Here is a 23,871-nt window from a genome sequence, read left to right as displayed (position 1 = left end):
TGAAGAAAGAGGCCTAGAATTTTCCAGAAAAGGAATATTGACTTCAGTAAATGGTTTTGTATTTTTGACATCACCTTGTTTTTATCCTATGGGGGAGTGTTAACTGTCATCCAGATCTAGCTTGTTGCTGCATTTTTAAGAAGGTTAAGGAAATAAAATGCAACTACACTCCAACTCCATGTACAGCAAACATTTGGCTGAATATTCAAGTCTGGGCAAGTTCGGATCTTAACTTTCTTCCATTGGCCAACATGTAATAAATTTCTGAATTGGGAAATCAGCTGTTCATTTATGACCACTTCTCTTTCAAAGCAAGACTCTAACATCCAGACACTATGATTTGTGCTTGATTGCATTCTGTTCCTTGCATTCAGACTATGTGCTGGCAATTGAAAAGCAGAGTTTGTAGCTATGAAATGAGTGCAGATAATGTAACTCATCACTAGGACTGGAATCAGGTGTGATCTCCCGGGACCTCCAATTTGTTCAGTATTTTCTATGGGTACAGAGACAATGAACAGGAATTGCTTAGAAGGCATGAAAACACAAACTGTCTTTACATCTTGCCTGTGTATTTCCAAGATCTGGCCCCATCTTTAGTATCTGTTGGTTAGTATTTATTTCGGTAGCAAGGTTGGCTATAGGGAAAATTGTAAAACAGGGGAAGTGTACCAGGGTCATGGAGCCTTCCAGTTCTGAGCCATCCGCCCCAAACGTGTTCATCTCATCCATACAAGGAAACCTGTTTCCTTTCTCTTTTTGAGCCCAATAACAGACCTTTCCTATTGGACAGCCTTTCTCAGTGTCGGTCCAGTGATCCAAAATCACTGAACCCAGAGGTGGCAGACACTGAACCAGAGAGGGCCTGAAGGGGAAAAGTCACCCTGACCCTTAGCTAGCCCCAGGAATTCCAAGACTAAAGCTCTTAACCAGCAAAGAGAAAGTGGAGTGTGGCAAAATTGGAACATTAAGCTCCACCAGCTCAGGACTTGTCTGTGACTCCCCAGGAACAAATTTCAGATCCAGCTGATCATAGGCACTTTGCCAAGATAGCAGAGATTGTCCATACAGTCTTGAAGGCACCCTGTTCCAAGGCTCTGTGTTCACTCTGTGTGTGGCGGTGAAGAGGGGAGTTGAGTGACAAACTCTCTCACAACAGCACCATGGGATGGGGTCTTCCTTCCACTAAACAGCAAATCGGTGCAACCATGTAAATGTTTTGCTTTGTTTTTGTTTAAATTTTTTTGAAGTAATCTTTATTTTTTTAAACAGAAAAGAATAGAAAATAAAGCAAACAAACAAAAACACCATTTATCCCTGTACCCAGAGAGTGTTTGTTAACATAGAGAAAAATTATACATCCATAAGATTTTTCAAAAATTAACAGTACAGAAACGTAAATATTAAACAATGTCTCTCTTACCCACCTCCATGGTTTCCCCCCACCATCTCTCTCCCAAGAGATGTACCTATCACATATTTCTTATGTCCTTACAAAGAAAATAAATTTTATGGCATATATAGATCCTTTGACAATGTATACACCATACTCTTACTCTTTATCTCCCCTTTAAAAATAAAATTAATAGTTAACTATACTTATTGACATTTTACATGGTGCAACCATGTACATATTTTCCAGGCCAGTTTGCTCTGCAGAGAGGCACTTGTTCCTGGAAAGCTTCAAAAACTGGGCTTCACCCTTTTAGGCTACAGCAGAGGGAATTCTTCTCCAGAATTGTTCTTTCAGCTACAGTTCATCAGAAGTGCCACTGCTTTAAAATGTAGGTTTTATGATTTTTCAGCTGTGGGGAGGCCACAGGTCTGGAGATGACTACCACTGAAAATATCGCTTGTTACTCACAGATCCCAAGAGAAGAGGGCCGGCCATACCACAGTGGGGACCATGGTGCTGAAGGGGGCACAGGGTCCATCAGGAGACAGAGGGAGAGTAAGGGGAAAACATAGACAAGAGCCTCTTTTGTGGTTTCTGCAGAAAGCAATGGGCGAGGCAGGGTAAGCAGGTTTAGGACTGGCTGGGTTGAGTAAGGTCAGTGGGCTCTGGGATGTAGGGATAGTCCCCAGTTGTCTTATACCTGGCTCTGGGGTGATGGGGCAGGTGGATAGTGGCCTGGAGTGTGACAGCCTGGTAAGTAATGTGGTTGGGGGTGTAGACTGTGGATTGGTCAGTTTGTATATGAAACGTACTCTCGTAGGCAAGTACTTTATTATCTCTAGGAATTGGCAGTCCCTCCTCTGTCACCAAAGCCTCAGATGTTGAAGCATCAGAATACAGAAAATAAAAGACATGGTTAATACAGCTATTTAAGAACAATAATCTGTCTCTCTCCTTGAAGGCATGTTGGTCTTGAGAGAAGGAAACTCCTTCTCCAGATGACCTACATCAATTCTTATCAGGGAAAATGTCTCAGTCAGGCTTAAAAATGTAAAGTCATTTATGCAGGATACATTACTGAGCAGCTCTGGTAAAAGAAAAATGCCTCTTTGCATGTGAGACATATTAAAATAAAAATGGGCTAAAAATGTTTCCAGGCATAGCTCCTATTTGTCAGCTCAGTAATTAGAACTATCTACCCCAAACTCAGCAAGCTGCACATACCCAGCAATTTAAAACTTTTTGTTAATATTATGAGACATTTTTTCAAGTCCTCCTATCAATTTCTTACCCACTGTGATGTGCCCCTGACTCTTCTTCTGTCTGTCTTTTTGGGGTGTTTTCCCCACGTGCACAGACACATAACGAGACATCCATGATATGCACAGACAGGCTGCTGTCAAATTATATAGACATTCATCTTCTCCCCTGAGAGCGTTTCCCCCTTTGCAGCTTTACTGTACTCCATTCAGTCAAAATGTTCATAGAAAAATGGCCGAATCTCTGCAACCTTGCCAGCCGTATCAATCTTCCAGGATTTGGAACATCAATAATGAAGAAACCAGCACTTGAACTAACATTCCACTTGATAAATTGTTGAGGTTTATATGTTGCTCAGATTTGTCAACAGTGACCTTCTGGCAAAGTGAAAAAGCTTTTGAAAGATTACCTCTGGTGATTTATACCACTTCTGTGCTTTAAAAAAATTTCCCCCCAAACAGAGAACCTCTCCCCTTGGAACCTATTACCTCAGAGTTGGGGGTTTTACTCAGCGAGGCCACAGGAAGGAAAAGGTGTCCTCTGGTGATGGAGAAGCAAAGAGCAAGTCCCTTGGTTGAACTCTTTAAGTAAGGCTCCACTGTGTACATGGCAGATGCTTCAGAGCCCGAATTCCTGGAGGAATTTCAACATTGTCTTCTAAGTATCATCCTCCTCCAAAATGATTGAATGCTACGGGAATGTGGATAGCCTGTCCTGGGCCAAAAGGGAATCAGAGGAAAAGCAACTGGGATCAGTGTGTTTCTAATTGTTGCAGGGAATCCAGAAGCAAATATTGCTGGCCTTCTGACAGCACGTGGAGTGTTTGAACATGACAACTCTTTCATTTCTGGGGGTAAATATGCAGCCTGGAATCTGTTGAGAAATGTGTGGCCTCTACTGCACCCTCCCTGGGGAGCTCGGACGGTAGCGTGCTTTGGTAACCTCAAAGGAGGGGACAGCTGCACCGGGACTGGAGCAAGGGAGCCCATGAGGGGAAGGTTTTATTGACAAGATGCAGAAAGCTTAGCATAACACATTTCCATTTTCCACCTCTGGGTGATCGGGGCCTGTCAAGAAGCAAATCATAAAACAGGGATGGTTAAGGATATTAGAAAGGACTTGCCTGTGTAGCTATTCTTGGCAGAATTTCCACTGTTTACTAACACTGGTGAGCTAGGCTCAAGATGAATACAACTGGTAAGCTTGCCTTTGCTTTGAGTGTTCTGTGGCTTCTAAATTGGCTGTGTGAGGACTTGCTTGCAGAATTAAGCCAGAGTGTATCATTAAAAGCAATTTAAATACACATCCCCTTGAGAGAGTGCTTTTAAAAATTACCTATAATAGCAGTTGGCTGCCTCCTGCATAGTTTAAGATTCAGCTAGCTGGGGAATGTCGTTATCCCTACAAACTGTGATAATCCCCATATAAGAGGGAAAATGGATCTTGGAGGTTGGGGGATGGATTACCGTGGTATTTCATAGGGAATTCAAAAAAGTATGATACAACAACTTTTGTTTCTATTGCTGTGGTTCTTACAGAAAAAGTAAAATGTGAGGAAGAGGTAGAGATCTGCTGGAGGTGCTGAAACATCCTGGGGGGCTGGGCGAACACACATGGTCTTGTTCAGGAAATAGCGATTAAGGCTTTCATTTCCCCAGTACACATTTCTCTTCTCTGCACATTGGATTTTGCCTTCTCATGGCCTTCCCTTTGTCTTTCCTCCATATCCTTTTCTTCCTGTCTTCCTCTTAGCTTATTATAGTAGCCCTGGCCAGTGGGAGCCTTCTGGAAGACCCTGCACCTATTCAGGATACTGTAGAATCCTGTGTACTATACTAGGGGACTTTGTCTACTTTTCCTGTAGGGTGTGTCTGTCAAAAGCCACTGAGATCTTAATTGTTTGCAAGTTTTCAATGAATGTAGACCTTTATCTTTGTGAATGTATTTTTGGTTGCAAACATTATAGGTCAATGGTTGAATTGTTTAGATTAGATGCAGTAGACTGTATTTATGGGTATATATGTTCTGAGACTCTGGACTGGAAAGTTTAAGTCTGGTATGAAAAATGTTATGATTATTGCTTTAGTATAAAGATATCCATGTAATGACACTACAGATAATGTTATGGCTAAAGGCAAAACAGGGAACTTTTCCATGGGATTGATCCATTATTGCTGTGAAAGTATTTTGCGTGCAAAAGTGGTGCCGCTGCTGAGAGAATATACAGAAAGTGGAGCGTAGTAATAGGACAGGCCAATGCAATTCTAGTCGACCAGTTATTTGTAAGTTTATTTAGTAATACTTAGTAGTAATTCATACTCATGAAGCACATTTTCACATCAGTAGTTTCATTCCAGTCTCAGAAAGTAAGCAGATACTATTTTGCATATTTTACACATGTAAGCAGATGTAGAGGTACAAAAAAGGTAAGTGACTTGTCCAAAGAATGGTGAAAGGATCAGATCTTTGAACTTCTAGGACGTCTTTCAGTACACTCTACAACAGGAAGCCTAGATTCATACTGGGAGTTTCAATGAGAGAGTGTTCTAAAGATGTTCAGAGAACAGAGAGGAAAGCTGAATATTGAATTACAGGAGAAGGAAGTAAAGATATTGGAACCCTCACACATTGCTGTTGCGGATATAAAATATGTAGTGCAGCCACTTTGGAAAACAGTTTGGCAGTTCCTGAAAATGTTAACCGTAAAGCTACTGTATGACCCAGCACTTCCACCCAAGAGAAATGAAAACGTATATCCACACAAAAACTAGTACACGAATGCACATAGCTACATTATTCGTAATAGCCCAAAATTTTAAACAACCCAAATTTCTATCAATTGATGAATGGATCAACAAAATGGGGTGTATGCATGCAATGGAATATCATTTGGCAATAAAAAGGAATAAAGTAATGACGCATGCTACAATGTGAATCAACCTTAAAAACGTTAGGCTAAGTGAAAGAAGCCCCAAAGATCACATATTATATGATCTCATTGATATGAAATGTCCAAAATAGGTAACTCCATAGAGATAAAAAGTAAATTTGTGGATGCCCAGGGCTGGAAGTGGGGAGAATGGGAAGCCACTGCTAATTGAGATGATAAAAATCTCCTAAAATTAGATTGTAGTGATGGTTTCACAACTCTTTGAATATGCTAAAACCCACTGAATTGTACACTTTAAATGGGTGAATTTTAGGTATGTGAATTATAGCTCAACAAAACCATGAAAAATTACAGAAGAATATGTATTTTTCCAACTCCAGGCCCAGCCTCAGTTATCAGCAATGATGATGACTCTGCCAGCCCACTCCATCACATCTCCAATGGGAGTAACACTCCATCGTCTTCAGAGGGTGGCCCTGATGCTGTCATTATTGGAATGACCAAGATTCCTGTCATTGAAAATCCCCAGTACTTTGGCATCACCAATAGTCAGCTCAAGCCAGACACATGTAAGTACAGCTGTTTATACTTATTGGCCCATTTGCTGCATAGCTATATCAAACAGCATGTTTATCAGAGTCCCTGATGAGGATGACTGAGGGGAGGGTACAGTGTGAAATGTCTGAGGATTCTTGGGGCTTTGAGCCCAAGGAATAGATCATTTAGTTTGTTGATTATGGAGTTCTCAGGGTGTGTCTCCTGCTGGGATTGGAACTGTGTGGGCAGATACTGACTTCTTTTGAGATCAATTTTCCAAAACGATTTGCCAACATGAAGTTGGAATCAAGGCATGCTTATCTTGAAAAAGATAGACAGAAACCAGAAGTGTCATTAGAATGCACATACATCAGTTACAGAAGACAAGCAATTGGTGGCATTTAAATTTGGTTTATTGAAAGTCCTTAAAATATACACTAATGGTAGTCAGGAATGCTCTGTGTTGCACACAGGTGGTATCAGTTTAGGTAGTTCTGTTTTCTTTGTTCAGTCCTAGTTCCCAGTAGGCTTGTTGTGATGTCACAATAGCAAAGGGACATCACAACAGATGGTCTGACTGTTAAGTACACTGAGTTATATTTCTTAGAACCAAATTAACCCACTAGCCTCTGTTAGGAAACTTGGAATCTTTCTCTTATCCTATCTTCTGAGCCAGTGCTCAAATATAGAGACTGGAACACAGCCTGAAGGACAAGAAATAAAGTCACAGTAGAAAAACAGGCTTATGCCACTGGAACTCCAGGCCTTCCCTTACATTTGAATAAGGGGCCATGAGGGCTATAATATCAGGTGGCTGAGGTCCCGGGGGTTCTCTGGCACTGACAAGTGGGTACCTTTTGTCTATCTGCATGTTCTTGCCCCATCTTAAATACTGTTCTCCTGCCCTATCTCAGGTAAGGTAGGACTATTTCAAGGTTAGATGTTGGGGACTGACTTTCCATTGAGAATGCTCATGGATAAGGGGACTTAGCAGTGAGTATCTTTTCAAATATAAAGAAACATCTGTAATTTCCTATTTATTCAGATTGATCCTGAGGTATGTTTAACAATGGATTTGAATTTAATCATTAGGGTGAACAGTATTACAGTCTTGTAATGTGTGAGACTGAACCTCAACATAGCTTTCAGTTGAATATTTAATATGACAAGATAAATAGAATAGCATATGTGAAGAATATTGAGCTCCTTGAAATAAAAGGTATTCTTTGAAATCAAAGTATTATTAATTCTAATATTATTATTATGGTGTGAACATGATGTGTGGAGCATCATGTTCATTAAGCATTTTAATGCTTAAAATGTGCATTCTTTGTTGAGATAAGCATCCTCCAATGGTTCCTGAAATGCCCTGCATGTGTAACAGTCAAATACTGAATAAAGCAAAGCAAGATAGTGTAATGAGAGACTCTGTCATCATTTGGATTGTCCTCCCTAGGAACAGAGTACTTTGACACCCCTGTCACCACCACCAGCACCTGGCTGTATGATGTACTTTAGTTAACCTGAGATTGCATTAATATTGAAGTTGACTAAAATCAACCTGTACTCAAAAATTTGCTTTTCTTTGTCAATGGAGGAAAGATAAAGCTGAATAATCAAGTAGATAGCATTAGCTTACCAAGTCCAATAAGAGAAAATGAACCAATGAGCAAGAAAGGAAACAAATGAGAGCTTATAGAATCAAGTGAGCTAGATGGCTTCTGAGTCTGTGGTTCTTTCTAGAAGTGCTTTCTTCCGTTAGAAATTCCACAAGAAAATTTCCAAAGGTCATTTCCTTAATCTAGAGTTCATAGAAGTTTTTACAAAGGTTTTGGATTAGACATTTTGGTAATTTTGGAGGAGTCTTGGTTTTGTGGCTCAGCCACTCCCACTTAGAAAGAGTTGGAAGAGAGTTGAGGAGACCTGCAGCTTCCCCTCAGTTTCTGCCCTCTACCAGAGGGTGCCAGACCACTGATTGTTTGGTTGTTCCTTATAAAGTCTTGTTGGATCCTTCACTCAGCAGTCCTTACTGGCTCAGTGTTCTCAATCACTTAGTATCTTATATCAGAAGAAATTTTCTTTCTTCCAAGCATCAAGCCATATGCTCTTTCATGATTTTAAGAACACTTAAAATAACACATCTTCCATAAATCCTTTTTCAAAGAAATGGGAATGAAGAAGCAATTTACTTCTCTCATTCCCTCTACCCTTTCTTAAATGTCATCCTTTACCCCATACTTTTTACCTTTATTTTCAATGTATCTGTTGCCTTTTGTGAAGTCCTGAGTATGACCACTCTGGTGTATGTTTCTCTAGTCTTGATTAGGTTAGATTGTAAGCTCCTAGAGAGCAGAAACTATACTTGTTGAACTACTTCTTCATAGCATGGGACATGATGTGCCTTTGATGTTGGCCAGATGTTGACCACATATGGCTATATATTGCTGAAATATTAATTGCTAACAGTCTTGTAACAAGTATAGAGGACCTTTTACATTAAGCCTTTTACATTGGGTCCTTTCCTATTAAATTTGCCTACATAGACTTTGTTAGATGTATTTTTAACAACATGTTAGCCAGTTTAAATAGATTTAGATAGCAAATTTAGCAGAAATAAGCCTTTAACAAAAAATCCTTTCTTTGAAGATCCTAATTGTAGTCATTCAGAAATTTAAATATTTCAAAATGCATAGATCTGATGTACAGAGGGGTCTGTTGCTATAGACCCATGATATTTTGGGAGCTTAGCTTTCAGTTAAGTTATTCCTATAAAGTATTTTTACAACCAATCTCTAAAGAAGGGCTCTTCCAAGAAGTTGGATAGGTTACATCTGAAAAACAAATTTAAGAAGCTCTCAGAAAAAGTATGGAATTTTTCCCATGTGCTTAAAGCAAAATAGCACATAGACAGTGTACCACCAAGCTCTGGATCCATCAGAGGCTTGGGTCACAAACCAGCACTTTTACATCTCTTTCCTAAAGCTGCCTGCTATTCAAAGATGTTGGCTTTATATGTGTGCTCTTACAAACAGTGATCCCAGCTTATTTCACTGAATTGTAAGAATCTAATGTAGAAGGTGAAGTTCAATTCATTACGTATTTATTGACTATCCACAATATTCCTACAATACTAAGAATTGGAAATTCGGTCATAATGATGGCATGTTCCTTGCCCTCAGGGAGTCTCCTTGGGGAGGTCAGTGGTGAAAGACTTCATCGTATAATAACAATGCACTATGATAGGATAGCTTAGAGCAAGGATCCTAAACCCTGACAAGGATCAGGCAGGTCAATATGAGAAGCAGGCTAGATCAGAAAGATGGTATGGTATAGTGAAGATCATAATGGCATGTGGGCTTGGTATTACCAGATACTCCAATTTTTTCCAGAGAGAGTAGGCATTTTATATTTTATGTGAATTCTCCAAGATTTAAAACACTGGGTGGAACCAACAAAATACATCAGCAGAGTCAAATTTGGTCCACAATCCACCAGCTGTTTGTGACCTTAAAGATCAATGAATACATACACCATATTTTACAGACAATGCTCAGAAATGGCTTGTCCAAAAGTAATACAGCCTCCCTGCTTGTGTAGCTTTGCTCTAAAAACAGAACAACAAACAAACAAAAAATCATGATTAAACCATATTTCTTTCAATGATGTGTAAGATCATTTGAGTGAAGGATGATGATAAATTTTATCCCCCTAAGTAATTTTTCACTCTCAGGAGCTATGTGAGGTTTTCATTTACAAAGTCCAGAGGTTGTTTGCAGGATTTTAGAACAATCTGAACAGGGCTGAATTGCTCCTGAGCACTTTCCAATAGCAAGTCTGTCTACTTTATTGCAGGGCCCAGAGGTTCCCCCAAGACCGCCTGATAATAATTTGGTATTTGGAGGCTCCTGTGTCACTGCAGGAACTAAAGGAGGCTAAATCCATGCCTGATGGAGGAGAAGAGTTCTATGGTTATCTGCAAATTCTGGCCAGACAACATCTTGACGTCACTCCTTAGCTTCCAAAACCTAGCCAAGCAAGAAGTTGCCTTCCCAAGAGAAAGCAGTGTGCTCTAATGACTAAACCCTCAAAGTGCTATGCCACTCTAACTATAGACCCATCTCCTCGATCAATCAGGATGGCAAGATGGAGCTGAGGAGCTCAGCAACATCAAGGCTGGAGTTGGTCTTTAATTCAACTAGTCTGTGTAGACGTGTCTGAAAACCACATCATCTGTCCGCACGGGGTGTTTTCCCAGTAGGACTGACCAACCCGGCTCAAGGGCAGCTGTGCTGCTATCCTCTCCTTGACTGCTAAGAACATTTTTGACAGGGTACAATGGAAACACACCTTCTGAGCTGGAAAAAAAAGAAAGAAAGAAAGAAAAAGAAAAAAAACCCACTCTAACCAGCAAAACCCCCGAATCATCAATCTTGGGTTCTCTTGAAGGGTGGGAATGCGTTATAGCTTCCCCTGCAGGAAAAGCAAATGCCATAGACTTATTGTCATCCCTAGAATTGTGTCTGTCCTAGAGCAGCCTTGTAAATTAGCTAGGGTCCTAGGTGGAGGGCCTAAATTAAATGAGAATTGTCCTGAAATACATACTGTATGTGTTTGTTCTTACAGAGCATGCCCTCTATGTATATCTAGGGCTAGTAACTCTCTGTGGCAGATGCAGATAAGGAATTCTGACTTTTTTCCACTTTAATTCCATTTCCAATGAAATGGATGTTTATTGATTTCCTGCGGCGTGTGCCATACTTCAAGTATTATAGTTCACGTGTGTATATATGTTTGTGTGTGTGTTTTCCCAATGATTACATGCTTATTAGGCAACTACATAGATAAGCACAGATTCATAGACCAGCTAAGACTAAGGAGATTAAATATAATAAAGGGAGGGAGTGTTTTAACAGTAGTTGAAAAGATCACACAGGACACCCCTCTTGCTCCCCTTAACTGCCACACACACCCTGTCATTGTGTTACCAACCAGGGGAGGGAATGGAAGTGGTATTTTTCACAGAACTGCAGAGGTTTTGAAAATGTTTGTAACATCACTTTGAGTACACATGAGCAAAAATTCTGAATCATATCCAAGACCTCAGGAGCTCGTTAGATCAAGGGATGAGAGTTATCAGAGGTTATCTTTGAACTTCAGTGCAATCTGTGCCCATGGTCCATTTTGATGGTCCATTTGATGGAAGTAAAAACAGGCAGAAACAATTGCTATAGCACTTTCCTAGGTCCTTTGCCTACTAATTTTGTCTTTCAAAAGTATGTTTTCTTCTAAGTATTTAATTGGCCAAACAATAACTGCTTTGGGAACTGTTTATATCCCTTTGACGGCCATGGCCTGCACTTTAAAAATAACCTAAGTCTATTTTGCCTAGCATGAGTGTTAGGGGCGAGAGAACGCAGTTATTTTAGGATCCTTAGAAATTTCTTCATTTATGGCACAGTGGGCTGACAACTCGTTTCATGGGGGTCTTCATGGCACATTGCTCAGCCTCTGTAGGTCCCAATCCAATTCTGTCTCTTGGTGCCATAGTCCCCCATTGCCAGCTATAACAGCTTGATACTATATTCTCCCTTCAACTCCAGAGGAGATGGTAAGAAGCTATCAAATAATGCTTAAAAAAAGCAACTTGAGTTCCCTCGAAGAAAGGAAACGAATACATGCTGCACAATTACATGTAAAACGTAAGCCATGTTACAAACTCTATTGAGAAGGAGATTTGTTAGGAAACCAGTTTCAAGCACATTTACAACTAAGTAAAATAAGAGACATCATTCTATTATCATTTGACCACTGGGTGATATTACTTGTTATCAAAACAAAAATACCACCCAGTTACAGGGTACCTAGACCTCTTAGAGAAAACAGTCCATCTTACATTTAATCACTAAAAGGGAAAAACAATTATGGATTTAGGTCAGGGAGACACTCACAATGATATTCTGATTTTACTTCCACATTATCGGCCAACCAAGAGGGAATTATGCACCCCTCACACATCAGACATTTCAGTCCAGTTTCACCAAATCATCAGTGATGTGCTGGAAGCATGCAGGCAGATGCAGGATGCTACCGCATTCCTTCTAGGTATTTCCCAATGTCCAGCCCAACTGGAGAGTGGATACCAGCATGATGAATTTATCAAATGCACCCCTATTTTGGTATCTGGTTGGTCACTCTTGCACGTGCCAGCAGACTGGGGACCAGGACCAGCTCAGCAAACACATATGCAGAGGAACCTCTTATGTTGCTAGGCAGTTCCTGCTACCCAGATGCTTTGAACACTGAGTGCTCCCTGTGGTTAAGGAGAAATGAATGAATGGGAGTTTTTCTTGGATGCGATGCTCGCTCACAGTTCAATTCTTCATGGCAGCTAACGTAACAGAGTGCAGGTTTTCTCCTTGTGAAGTTTTCTCTGCCTTTGCTAATTCTTCCAGCCAGAGAGGGTAAGCCACCATGGTTGGGATCTTCTCAGATTAGTTATTATGCCACCTCTCCTTATGAAGTGCAGCCACGCTGCCTTTCATTCACGATGTTGTACTTGTTTATTTGTTTGCTGTTTTTCTTGGTAGTTGTTACTTCTCTTGAAAGGCATGTAAGATGAATTTGCTCCACACCATGGACAGGAAAGAATTGGAGAGAGATCTACTTAGTTCAACCTGATAACCAAGCACAAAGGCAGTCTCACTCCTTGAGCTCAGCCTCTAGAAGGAAAGCTGCTTCCTGAGATGGAGACAGCAGCAGCCCAAAGGGTTCCTGAGTCCACGCTGCCCTCTGTCTGAGCCGGCTCCCTTTGGCTGAGAAGATGCTGTGTTTCTGAATGCCTGGGCTCCCTCAGGGAGGGAAAGATTAGAAGGCGGCATTTGTGGCTCAAAGGAGAAGGACATGTCAGTATCACAGTGACCTCCCCTCCACCCGCAGGGCTGAGGAGGTTCTTAGGTTGCAAAACTTTCAGTTTTAAAACTGGGACAGTCCTAGGCAAATGATAATGGATTGGTCACCCTAGTTGGTATAGCTCTGATGATTTCTGCTAGTAAGACAGAATTAAGTCCTCCTTACCCAAAATGCCTGCAGGTACCCTAAAATGCATTTCTTTAAAATAAATAATATAGGCTGTAGTTGGAAATTTGGAAAACATAAGAAACAAAGATGAAATAAAAACTCATCTGTAATTCCAACAGAGATAATTGCTGATAATATCCTTTGGATATCCAACTCCCTTGTCTTGTGAGTGTCCCTTTAACTTCCTGTGATATAAAGTCTAACCACTTGTACCCTCGCCTTTATTTGTACTGGGCTTTGTTCATATTTCTATAGTAAAGGTTTGTCTTGGGTGAATTGTGTTGGAAGGTCCATAGGAGGTTCGCTGGGTATATTATTGTCAGTGTCAGATTTTCTATTTGCTTGGTGATGCATAGGGATTAAGACAGAGCTGGGCTGGACTGGCCTTGGCAGGTCAGGTTTCAAGGGACCGTGAATCCAGAGGAGCTTAGCTTTTCCAGGGTGAGTGTCATAGAGGAGACGAGCCTTGTGTTATGGGCCCGGAGGACTCAGAGAGCAAAAGGGTCCCGGATCTGCCAAGGCAGGCTGTGTGCTCCAGTTTAGGGTTAGCTCTCTGGATGACTCCAAATTTAGTTGTCTGCTCAGCTGGAGGAGATGATCAGTTTTTGCCCCCAGTTCTTCACCCCAGCTGGGTAGCTCCTTTCGGAGAGCCAAGTGTGCTGGATCTGAAAGGGCCAGTCTGGTTACATCTGACATGGTTCTCACTATTTAGAGATGCCTTTTTTACCGCCCAGGATTCCTCGGCTGTGCAAGGACCTCTGATGAATTGGAATCTCCCCTTAATCATTCAGCCTCACCTAAACTTGATGGAGTCAGTAGCCTAATATTCTCCAGTCTTCCCTCATGAAATGCTTCCTCTTCTCATGTCTCAGGCATCAAGACCTAAGCTGGGGTTCTGTCCAGGGGACTTCTATCAATAGTATGACATACAGGAGTATTTCAGAGTTGGCATTTTGCACAGTAATATTAAAGTTGATAGGTTCTAAAAATGAGTTCAGAACACATATTTTCCTATGAATTGTAAGAGATTAGATTTGTGCGACTTTGAACCAAAGGGGGTAGGAAGAATTCTAGAAAGGAAACAATAATCTAATGCCTAGTTTCTCTATTATACTTATCAGTTACTATATACGTTATGAGTATGGGTAGACATCAACATTCTTTTTACCCTGTTGCTATTATTTAACACATTTATTTAACCATGCCATTGACCTTCTGGGTGCATTAAAGTAGAACCCAGGTCATTATGAGATAATGATGGCATTTAGACTAAGTGCCATATTCCTAATGTTCCAATAAGTGGTTGATATAGAGGGGACAGGATACCATCCCACACTATCTAATTATATCAAAAGAGCTAGTCTCCATGTTATGGAATGCTTTCATTAGAGGAGATTACATGATATATCTGCTTATAAAATAAGCAGAGATGACACCACTGAGTAGACACCTCACATGTTTTCCTGAAAGAATAATGGATTTTCTGATCCGTTTATACTCTCATACCTACTACCAATCCCCACCCTTGCTCCTGAAAGGAGTTTGCTTTTACAAGTGAGTTTGCTTTTATGAGTGAGTTGCTAATGAATAGAGAGAAGCTAACTGGTTACCCAGGGACATAGTCTTACTTTCTATTAATAGAGTACTCCCGCTAGCTGGACTAATTGGCCTCACCTTGTCTCTATCCTGGCTTTACTTCCTCTGACCCATAAACATCTATTCCTTTTTTGCCCATCTCATTCTGTCATCCTCCCTCCTTTTCTCTATATATTAGGGTTCAGGAACCATGATGCTAATGATGACATTTCATCCTAGTTCCTAGTTCCATTAATGCCATTTCCTGATATCCAGAGAAGCAGTTATGATTCTGTATCACTGCTTAAGCCTTATTTTGAGAGGACCATTTTCTTCTTTCCCAAGTGCTGTCACTTTTAGGATATTTCTCTCCCTCTTAAGAGCTTTTGTTTTGACTAACATACCTTTGTGTACATATAAGGTTTTAGTTTTCCTTGAGCCTTACCTAGACCTTTATCAACATTGGTTTTGGAAGAGGAAAACTCTCATTTTCTTAGTATCATTTTGGGGATGGGGAGCTCTGCCTTAGATTCCTGAACTCCTGAGCTTTCAGGAGGAAGACAACGGCCAAGTAGCAAAGGGATTGACCTTATCACTCACTTCCTGAGTCATGCGTCTCCTCTGGGCTTGTGTATACTCTCTGCTGTTTCCTGCACATTGCATCCCAAGTTTTAAGTTAAAGTGGATCTTAGCCAGAATGGGGTCTAATGACTGATGCATGGGTACAGTCATTGGTGTTAACAACCCAGGGTCTTCTTTTGTTCTTGTAGAAGAGATCTGTGTTTTTGAGGGCCAAGCTTCTGCATGGGGGCCAAGCTATGGGAGGGGGTTGTGAGGTTGGGGGTGAATCCATATGGTCTTCACACCTTCTGCCCACTTTCGGAAAGAGGGGGCTTGTGTAGATTGGTATGGATGACGTTCCCCAAGGACATCCTTCTGCTAACGGGCACCCAGTGTGGGTGTTAGCATGGTCCTCTCTCGGAGGTCTCCCTGCTTCCCTATGACAAGCAATGAACCCCTTACCGCTTGCTGGGCACCTGCCTGCTGCTTTGCCGTGCTGGTCTCAGCAGCTCTGCTTTCTGATGCTGCACCACGATCTGCAGAGGTGGGAGACGGAGGGGTCTCTGTTGACTGCTACGTGTTGCTTAACTTTATTTCCCTCTCTTATGTTTGAAGAGAGTGGACCTGAAACATGACCTGCATTCTTTTACTATGTTCAGAACCTCCAGGGCTTGTCCACACATATGTATAAATTATAATGGAGCTTGGAAATCTTTATTATACAGACATGCTGATGGAAATGAGATCTGTTGTATTGGAATTTGTGATGTAGTTGATCAGTCAGAACCAAACTCATACACCAATAAAGACAAGAGTGTCAGATTAATGGTCTCTGTTGCCTACTTTTTATCACCTACTAATAATTATTTTTACATAAACTTGAGAATATAATTCAGTGTTGGGATTCCTAAAAGCACTACAGACAGCCTCCTAGAAGTTGTCCTGCTGATTCCCATTTAGCTCTCAAGCAGGACCCTCTGCACCCAGCAGGGCCAGGATTAGGGTAATGTGGGGAGGCCCTCAATTAAAGTGCAGAATTTAAAGGGGCACAAACAAACTCAGCCATCAAGATAAATCGTATTTCAATGCAATATTTTAAAAGCCAAAAATTAATGAAAATCTATGAAGAAAATTTTAAATTTTTAAATTAAGACAGGATTGAGAGTGCAGGGATTAGGGTTAGGTGAGTGCTACGAATTCAAGGTCAAATACTGTCGTTATTTGAAATTTCAAGTTTTTTTCTTCATAGATGTTTTTGTTAAATTTTATTTTTTTAATATTACATTAAAACATTATTCATAATGTTTTGATATTTTATATTAACTATAAATGGAATATAATCTTAAAAAATTGTGTCACTATATTGTACACCTGAAACTTAATATGATATTTTACATCAACTATACCTCAATAAAAAAATAATTTAAAAAAATAAAGGGAAGGGCTTCCCTGGTGGCGCAGTGGTTGAGAATCCGCCTGCCGATGCAGGAGACACGGGTTCGTGCCCTGGTCCGGGAAGATCCCACATGCCGCGGAGCAACTAAGCCCGTGAGCCATGGCTGCTGAGCCTGTGCGTCCGGAGCCTGTGCTCCGCAACGGGAGAGGCCACAACAGTGAGAGGCCCGCATACCGGAAAAAAAAAAAAAATAAAGGGAAAAAATAAAACATTATTCACGTCGATTACTGAATTTGTGGTGCTCCCTTAAATTTTGTGCACAAGGCAAGAATCTTACTCCCCTCACCCTAGCTTGGCCCTGGACTCAGGTTCCTTTTGGCCAGGATCTTGTGTAAACCTCTGACTTTTGCAAAGCTCTGTTTTGTATATATTAGCTGCTGGGTTGATTAGTTTTTGGTCTTCTGTCCTTTCCTGGCCTAATTGTCCTTCCTCCCTCCAACCCATCTGCCCCTGGAGATACATTTCTCTGACTCCCTTTTGCTCAGCCAGCCTCAGCATCCCCGGCACTAACCATCCTGTACTATCTGCTGAAATATCTGCATAGATGGGCACTCTCATCTTCTAATGGCCTTTTTTTTTGTATGTAACTCTCCAGAGTGAGGAAATGAACAAGACTGCCACAAAAAAAAAAAAAAAGAAAAGAAAGAAAGAAAGAAAGACGAGAAAAGAGAGAGCAAGAGAGATTCTTTTAAAAAGGCAGAAAGGATAGGAGGGTCTGGGGATCTTCTTAGAAAATTTGAGAATTAATCTAGGGAAAAATTGGATAAAATATTTAAATATAAGTGAAACTTAAAAATATATTAGATATTGCTTCATTTCTCCACATTTGGAGTTATAGTGTTAGATTTGCTAAGTTAGAGGTATATACTCTTTGAGATTTAAAATACTCCATTTTCACTTAGCCTATTCCTTAATGTCATGAGCCCCTTTTGTAATGTGTGCATTTTTGATTATTTTAAACAACCAATATCAAATGCCTTTTATGTGCCAGGCCTTATGAGTTGCATTTTCACATTTAAAAAAAAAAAAAAAAAGGGCTTTCCTGGTGGCGCAGTGGTTGAGAGTCCGCCTGCCCATGCAGGGGACATGGGCTCGTGCCCCAGTCCAGGAGGATCCCACATGCCGCAGAACGGCTGGGCCCGTGAGCCATGGCCGCTGAGCCTGCGCGTCCGGAGCCTGTGCTCCGCAACGGGAGAGGCCACAACAGTGAGGCCCGCGTACCGCAAAAAAAAAAAAAAAAAAAAAGAAAAGAAGCCCTGTCAGCACTGCAGGATAGATATTATTACTCTGTTTTATAGATGAGAAAACTAAGGCTCGGAGAGCTTGAGAAGAAAAATAATGAACCCAAATTACAGCCCCCATGTGGGGGAGTTTCTGTTCAGTCCCCAGTCGGCCTCCCTGAAGTCTGGGGCTTTTTCCAGCTGAGTACTGCTGCTGACAATTTCCAAAAATAGCATGGAGCAATTTTGAAACTCTGCAAGAGGAATTGTAGTCTTGGTGTTGTACCTTTTCACGTGGGCTTATCAAGGCAGGCTGAGGGTATTAACCTTCCAACATGCAGCCAGGGTCGTGCCAGATCGTGGGGAGTGGGTTTATTGCTGGGGAGAAAGGAGCCAGTAGTAGGCTGATCCCGGGCCCAGTCTCTAAGGTAAGGGTTGACACAGGGGTCACTGGGGCTGTAGGGAGGTCTTCTCAATGGAGTCGTTACCAGAAATACTAAATAATCATGAATAATAAACTCTTATTTTTATTTTTTGCTGGTTAAAATCATGTAAAACCCCTCTTCCCCCACCCCAACCCGCTCTAAAATGTTGGCCTTTTTTGCTTTATTTCAGAAAACCCTAGGAAAAGAATCCTATATCATAGATCTCTGACTCTTTCTTGGACACCTTCACTCCTCTGAGATACGCACATCACTTTTCCTAGGTGAACTTGATGTCTATCTCTCCAAAGACAGAGTTCAAAGAGTACCAAGAGTTTTAGGAGCCAGTTGAAGTGCACACATTTACTGAGGTTTGTAAACCAGTGTTGCAAGGGTTAAAGCACCCACAGCATCTGCCTGGGTCACCCTGTTCCAGGGAGACCAAGAGGACACAGGCTAATACTGCCTTCTCTATAACCATTCTACAGACAACCAATTTCAATGCCAGCCATGTGTGAACATCTTATAGGACAGACAAGTCACTTTTCTGGCTTACCCTCTGTGACTCATTATTTTCATTTTCCATGCAAAGGTCCGTGTTTCTAAATTGCCTACTCGAAAGGGGTCAAGGTTCTTACAGATATTTAGCTTTTAAGGAGTCTTTTTAAAAAACAGGAATCACCTTTGGTAAGTGGCATTTCTTCAGTGAGAAGAGCATGCATCAGGAGCTTCATAAGGTCAGGGAGCTGATAGTCTAAGGTATCTACTTTGTCACAGGGGCATGTAAACCCACAGATTTGGAAGTGTGACTTCATGGTAATCTTGTAATAAGTAGAGTAACACGTGCTCCCCCCAAACATCACATAGCAATGCCTCACTGCACATGACGAGTGCAGATGAATTAGAAATGGGGAGGTTAGCCAAAATGAATAAATTCTTTTCTGACCCAATGTTTTACTCTCTTAATTATCTTAATAACTTAGAAAAGACCGGAGTTTGGGGTATGAATTATTCAGTTGCCGTTCAAAGGCCATCATAACAAATAAGGTTACAATCAAACTATTGTTTGTTGGAGATTTCTAGGCCCCCTAGACACCTATGGCTGTAACAGTACAAGGCTGTAAAGCTTGGGCAGCCCTTTAGTGTTTGTGAAGGTGCAGCCCGAGAGCGGCTTGGAGAGACTACAGAGGATCAGACTTCACACAAGCAGAGCTGAAATATTTCCAAAGAGAATTTGATGAGTCTTTTGCTTACCCTGGAATAAGTATTGTGTGTGTTTTGCTGGTACCTACCATTTGCCAATATGGAAAAGTTTCCTGATGAAATGAAATCAAACAAATCTCTGACTAATAATACTGTGTGAAATCTTTAACAAAGAAACTCCCAGATGGGGCGGTATAGAGGGGATGAGGATTGAAGTTCAGATTTGGTTCAGTGTGTATAATCGTATGTCTTTGTCGGATGATGAATGTGTATAATCAGGAAGTCACGTCTTACCCAGGAATTGAGTGGCAGTAGTCATCGAATGATATTGAAAATCGCAGATGGAAAGACTTATTGACAATTGTGTAAGTTTCTAACCACGGACTGTTCAATGGACAAACAAGTGCTTTGGCATCTCCAGCTCTTAGAACTGTACCCAGAACATTGCATAATAAACATGTGGTGAATAACTGAAGGAACACATGAATGGATAAGTGTATTTGCTGTGTTTGTAACTGTACTGTAGCTTTGGGAGAAAAATACGTCTCTACTTCACCAGGCATCTAACATGGCTAATAAGTTAAATTCTCCTCTGATTCTGTTAGGAGCAGAAGTTAGGCAACCTTTCCATTTGAATTGCTGAATTTGGTTACCCTCCCTGGTCTGCAAAGAGCTCTTAGAGGTCTCTAAACATGAAAATATCTAACTCATGATGGGTTAAGGCATATGAATTGTGATTTGAAAGGTATGGTAGCACAGGGGTTTAAAAGGCATTTAGGGGATAATGTCATTCTTAGTATAACTGCAATGTCTCCATGAGAAAATGCCTCCCATTTCTAAATAATCAACGTGGAAATGGACTTTGGTAACTAGATTCATTTATGACTTGAGGAGTCCCTACGTATTAACAATATACCTGACACAATGAAATAGGTAAATAAATATTTTTTTACAAACACTTTTTATAAAGTTACCAAAATTCGAGAATTTCTAAACTCCGCAATTTGAAGAGGAAAGTCAGTAGGAAATTGGCAAATTTTGCAATCCATATAATAAACAAAATGTCAAGGTGCCCAAATGGGGTCAGATTAGACTCAGCGCTTCTGATGATTCTGTATCAAAACAATTAGAAACTACGATTGCTTCAAAAGTTTACTTTAGAAAGTCAAGTTCGCTAACTCAGTTAATTTTCTTCAGAGAAAATATGCTACTAGAATGCAAAGTGATAAGAATGCTAACTGTGGTATAACTTAGTATTCATAGTATAAGAAATTATTCGGATATTATTTCATTCCTGCCCTCAAGTTCTTAAGTTTCTTTTGGAATTTCATCTTATGTGATTTGATCTGTACAAAATAATGTGAGAAGAGATAATGGGATTTAAGGAGAGAAATGATTGAATCACCGTGTCCCAATAAAAAGTGTTCAAATTGGATTTCACTACATAATGAATTCTGCTTCAACTTACTTTGACATAAATAAGATTGGGTAAGGGAAACCAGAAGTAAATCAAATAAATTAATAAAAACTATCAGAGCTGCTTCAAATTTGTCCCCCAGACAGTGTCTGCTTATTTGTATAATAAAACCTGCTCTCATAAATTAAAACCTAGGCACGTCACTTGGTTGAAAGCAAAAATTTAAGTAAAAGTTAGTGCATTTTTTGGGCATGATTAAGGTGCCTTTTGGTTTCATCAATATCAATAGTCCCTTTGAAAACTGAAACCGGAAACCCAGAAGAACAAGGTTCAACTTTCAACTAGAATTTTTTTTAAAAGCAAGATTGGAGATACAGACATGCATGCAATATTGATGATTAGCTGTCCTTATTTTCTTAATTACACACATTCACTGAACACGAGGAAATTTTTTCATTTTGTCTAGATGGGGGCCGTGTCTCCATCAGCATAATATATCACAGTATTTGTGAATCTCGTGCAAAATTGAATTTGCATCTCTCCTGCCACTCACAGGGAGTTCATTATCGTACAGTACAGCCACTGGGAAAAATGCAATTTCCAGTGTTTAATAAAACTGTGATCTTTTCACAAGGCTTATGATGCTTGAGCAATTTGTTAGTCACAATTGATCACAGATGCGTAACACTAATTATATGGTGGATAGTGCCAGTAAGTGTGATTTTAAATATTTATTTACTATATTTCAGTGCAAACAGGGTATTTTGCAACTGAACTGTTATTTGTATTTCTCAGAGTTGAAGTGTCTTCTCAAAATGTTAAACATAAAAGATATGGTCACAAAGCTAAACATACAATGTATAAAATATGTGCTGGATGTGGTTAAGAGGCAAGGAAACTGATGGGAAAAGCCTCTTCTCTTGCTTCCTAGTTTAGCCACAGACAGTGGAAAGAAATAGGGCATCGACTGTCCTGAAATGTGTCGCCTGGACTAACTAGTACTTGTTAACTCTCTGGGGTAGAGATGATCACTGTGGCCACTTTAAGCTACTCAGTTTGGAAATCTGTGATCCAAGTAAGCCTCACTGATCAAAAATTATTAAGCATTTAAAATATGACCTCACTAATTGGAAAACTAAAGGGCCATAAGCCTGTTTTATGATGATCCCTTAAAAATGAGGTTCAAGTGACAAATCACTGAAAAGGAACTGAGCTCTAAATAGTGAGGTCGAGCCCTCAGAACGTGATCTTCAGCTATTAAACAGTTTTTTGAAGTATGGCTATCATATGTGCATGATTTCAGTGGCCCTAGATCTTTATATTAAAGATGCAATTTAAATTTGAACCACATCTGGTGTTCTTTGTGCTGTAATAAACCGAGTGTGTGAAATGAACTTGTAGTAGAAGTTATCCTTTATTTTTTTTGCTTTGAATAATCTAGAGAAGCATTATGTCATGCACTTATGAAAGCCCTAAGCTGAAAGCATAAACAAGAGTTAGCTTGGGCAACTTCAGAAGAAAATGGTGTCAGGAGGACATATTTCCTATGAGGTTTTTTAAACCCAGTATTCAAAATGGTTTTCCAACAGCAATTTTGAAGATGCTGTGCTTTTTTACATTGTTTCTACCAACAGATTACTTAGCCAGAAAGAGGAGATCTTCAAATAACTCATAACACACGGGTGGAAAATGGGATTTATACTCGTTAGGGCAGCACTATATGATTTTGTAGATGTTCGTGACTACTGTGAATAATTTGATGTGGACTCAGCTAATGCAGTTCACGGGCAAAGAATTTTCCACAGAGAGAAAGTCAAGGTTACTATACTTTATGAGGTTGAAGATTGTATCCCCATATTTTCTTTTAAGGGTAAAACTTTAGTTTGGACCATGGATCCATGGGAAGTTGCTTCCCAAGCTTGTGGAGCTGTTGGGCCCCTAATCTCCAAACTGTCCCACATTTGATGGTTTGGAGAAAGGTAATTGCTACCTGAACACTATCTAGGCTTGGCGTTCAAGTTCAGCCTTAGTTGTTATCACCCAAACCTTGTGCTAGTGCCACCCATGGAGCACCCACTCCAACTTGGTGCCTCAGAATGTTTCAGACCAACTTTGCCTCAGTAACATGCACACATTTCTGTTTATTCTGTTGCCATGCAGAGGTATCTGAGGCTGGTCACTGGAGTCTGGAGGCCAAATGCCTTTCCCTGAATGTGTTGATTGAGAAGATTCCATCCTGTCTTTTCATCTCACCATCTCCCATGACCTTTATCTCAACACCTTCTCCTTGACCTGATGCTTCACCAGCTTGAAACCAGTTCTAGCTTCCAGGTTTTGCTTAACAGGCATTTTCTGGGCCACTGAGTATTTTTCACTGGGTAATATAAAAAGGAGACAGAGCGAGCCAGGAAGCAGATGTCTCTTGGGTGGTGTGAGTCTTTGAGAGTTGGAATTTGAAATCTCTGTCTGAAAGAAACAGTGAATGGGTGTAATTAGCCAGGCTGATGAAGGAGTAAAACCTGGTAAGCAATTTTGTTTGACTGGCTTAATGAAAAGCATTAGCTATCAGTTTCTGCCTAAACTCGCTGCGGGTAAAACAAGTGTGGGGTTTGAACAAAAGATAAAGATTCCACGTGGGTTTGGACTCTGTTCCTGAGAATAAGTTTTGCTTGGGTGGAAGGTATGTGGTTCATCCAAAAAAAAAAAAAAATCAATGACTTGTGTCCCTTCACACATTTTATTTTAAGATAATGGATCATATTTCAGGAAATGGAAGAGGTTCTTGCAAAGGCCCAAACTGGTATTTTGTAGCCCAGTGTGTGTGTTGCTCATTTTCTTCTTATCCCCTTAAGCCAAG

The 23,871-nt window shown here is 40.5% G+C and overlaps 1 protein-coding gene across 27 annotated transcripts in view; it reads left to right on the top strand.

Annotated features, from left to right (window-relative positions):
• NTRK2 (neurotrophic receptor tyrosine kinase 2) overlaps nucleotides 1-23,871 on the top strand; it is a 371,518-nt gene that overhangs the window by 196,938 nt on the left and 150,709 nt on the right. For 12 of the 27 annotated variants that reach the window (XM_067041231.1, XM_067041225.1, XM_067041227.1 and 9 more), the window contains one exon: nucleotides 5,927-6,115. In XM_067041231.1, the coding sequence (XP_066897332.1) occupies nucleotides 5,927-6,115 (189 nt within the window). Of the gene's footprint in view, nucleotides 1-5,926; nucleotides 6,116-9,935; nucleotides 10,676-23,871 lie in introns of those variants that run through there. The other 15 variants (XM_067041237.1, XM_067041240.1, XM_067041238.1 and 12 more) reach the window with 4 other exon arrangements.

This window comes from Kogia breviceps, chromosome 8 (assembly GCF_026419965.1).
Source record: "Kogia breviceps isolate mKogBre1 chromosome 8, mKogBre1 haplotype 1, whole genome shotgun sequence".
Taxonomy (NCBI): domain Eukaryota; kingdom Metazoa; phylum Chordata; class Mammalia; order Artiodactyla; family Physeteridae; genus Kogia; species Kogia breviceps.
Note: the sequence above shows the minus strand (reverse complement) of the source record. Positions and strands in the feature narration are given on the sequence as shown.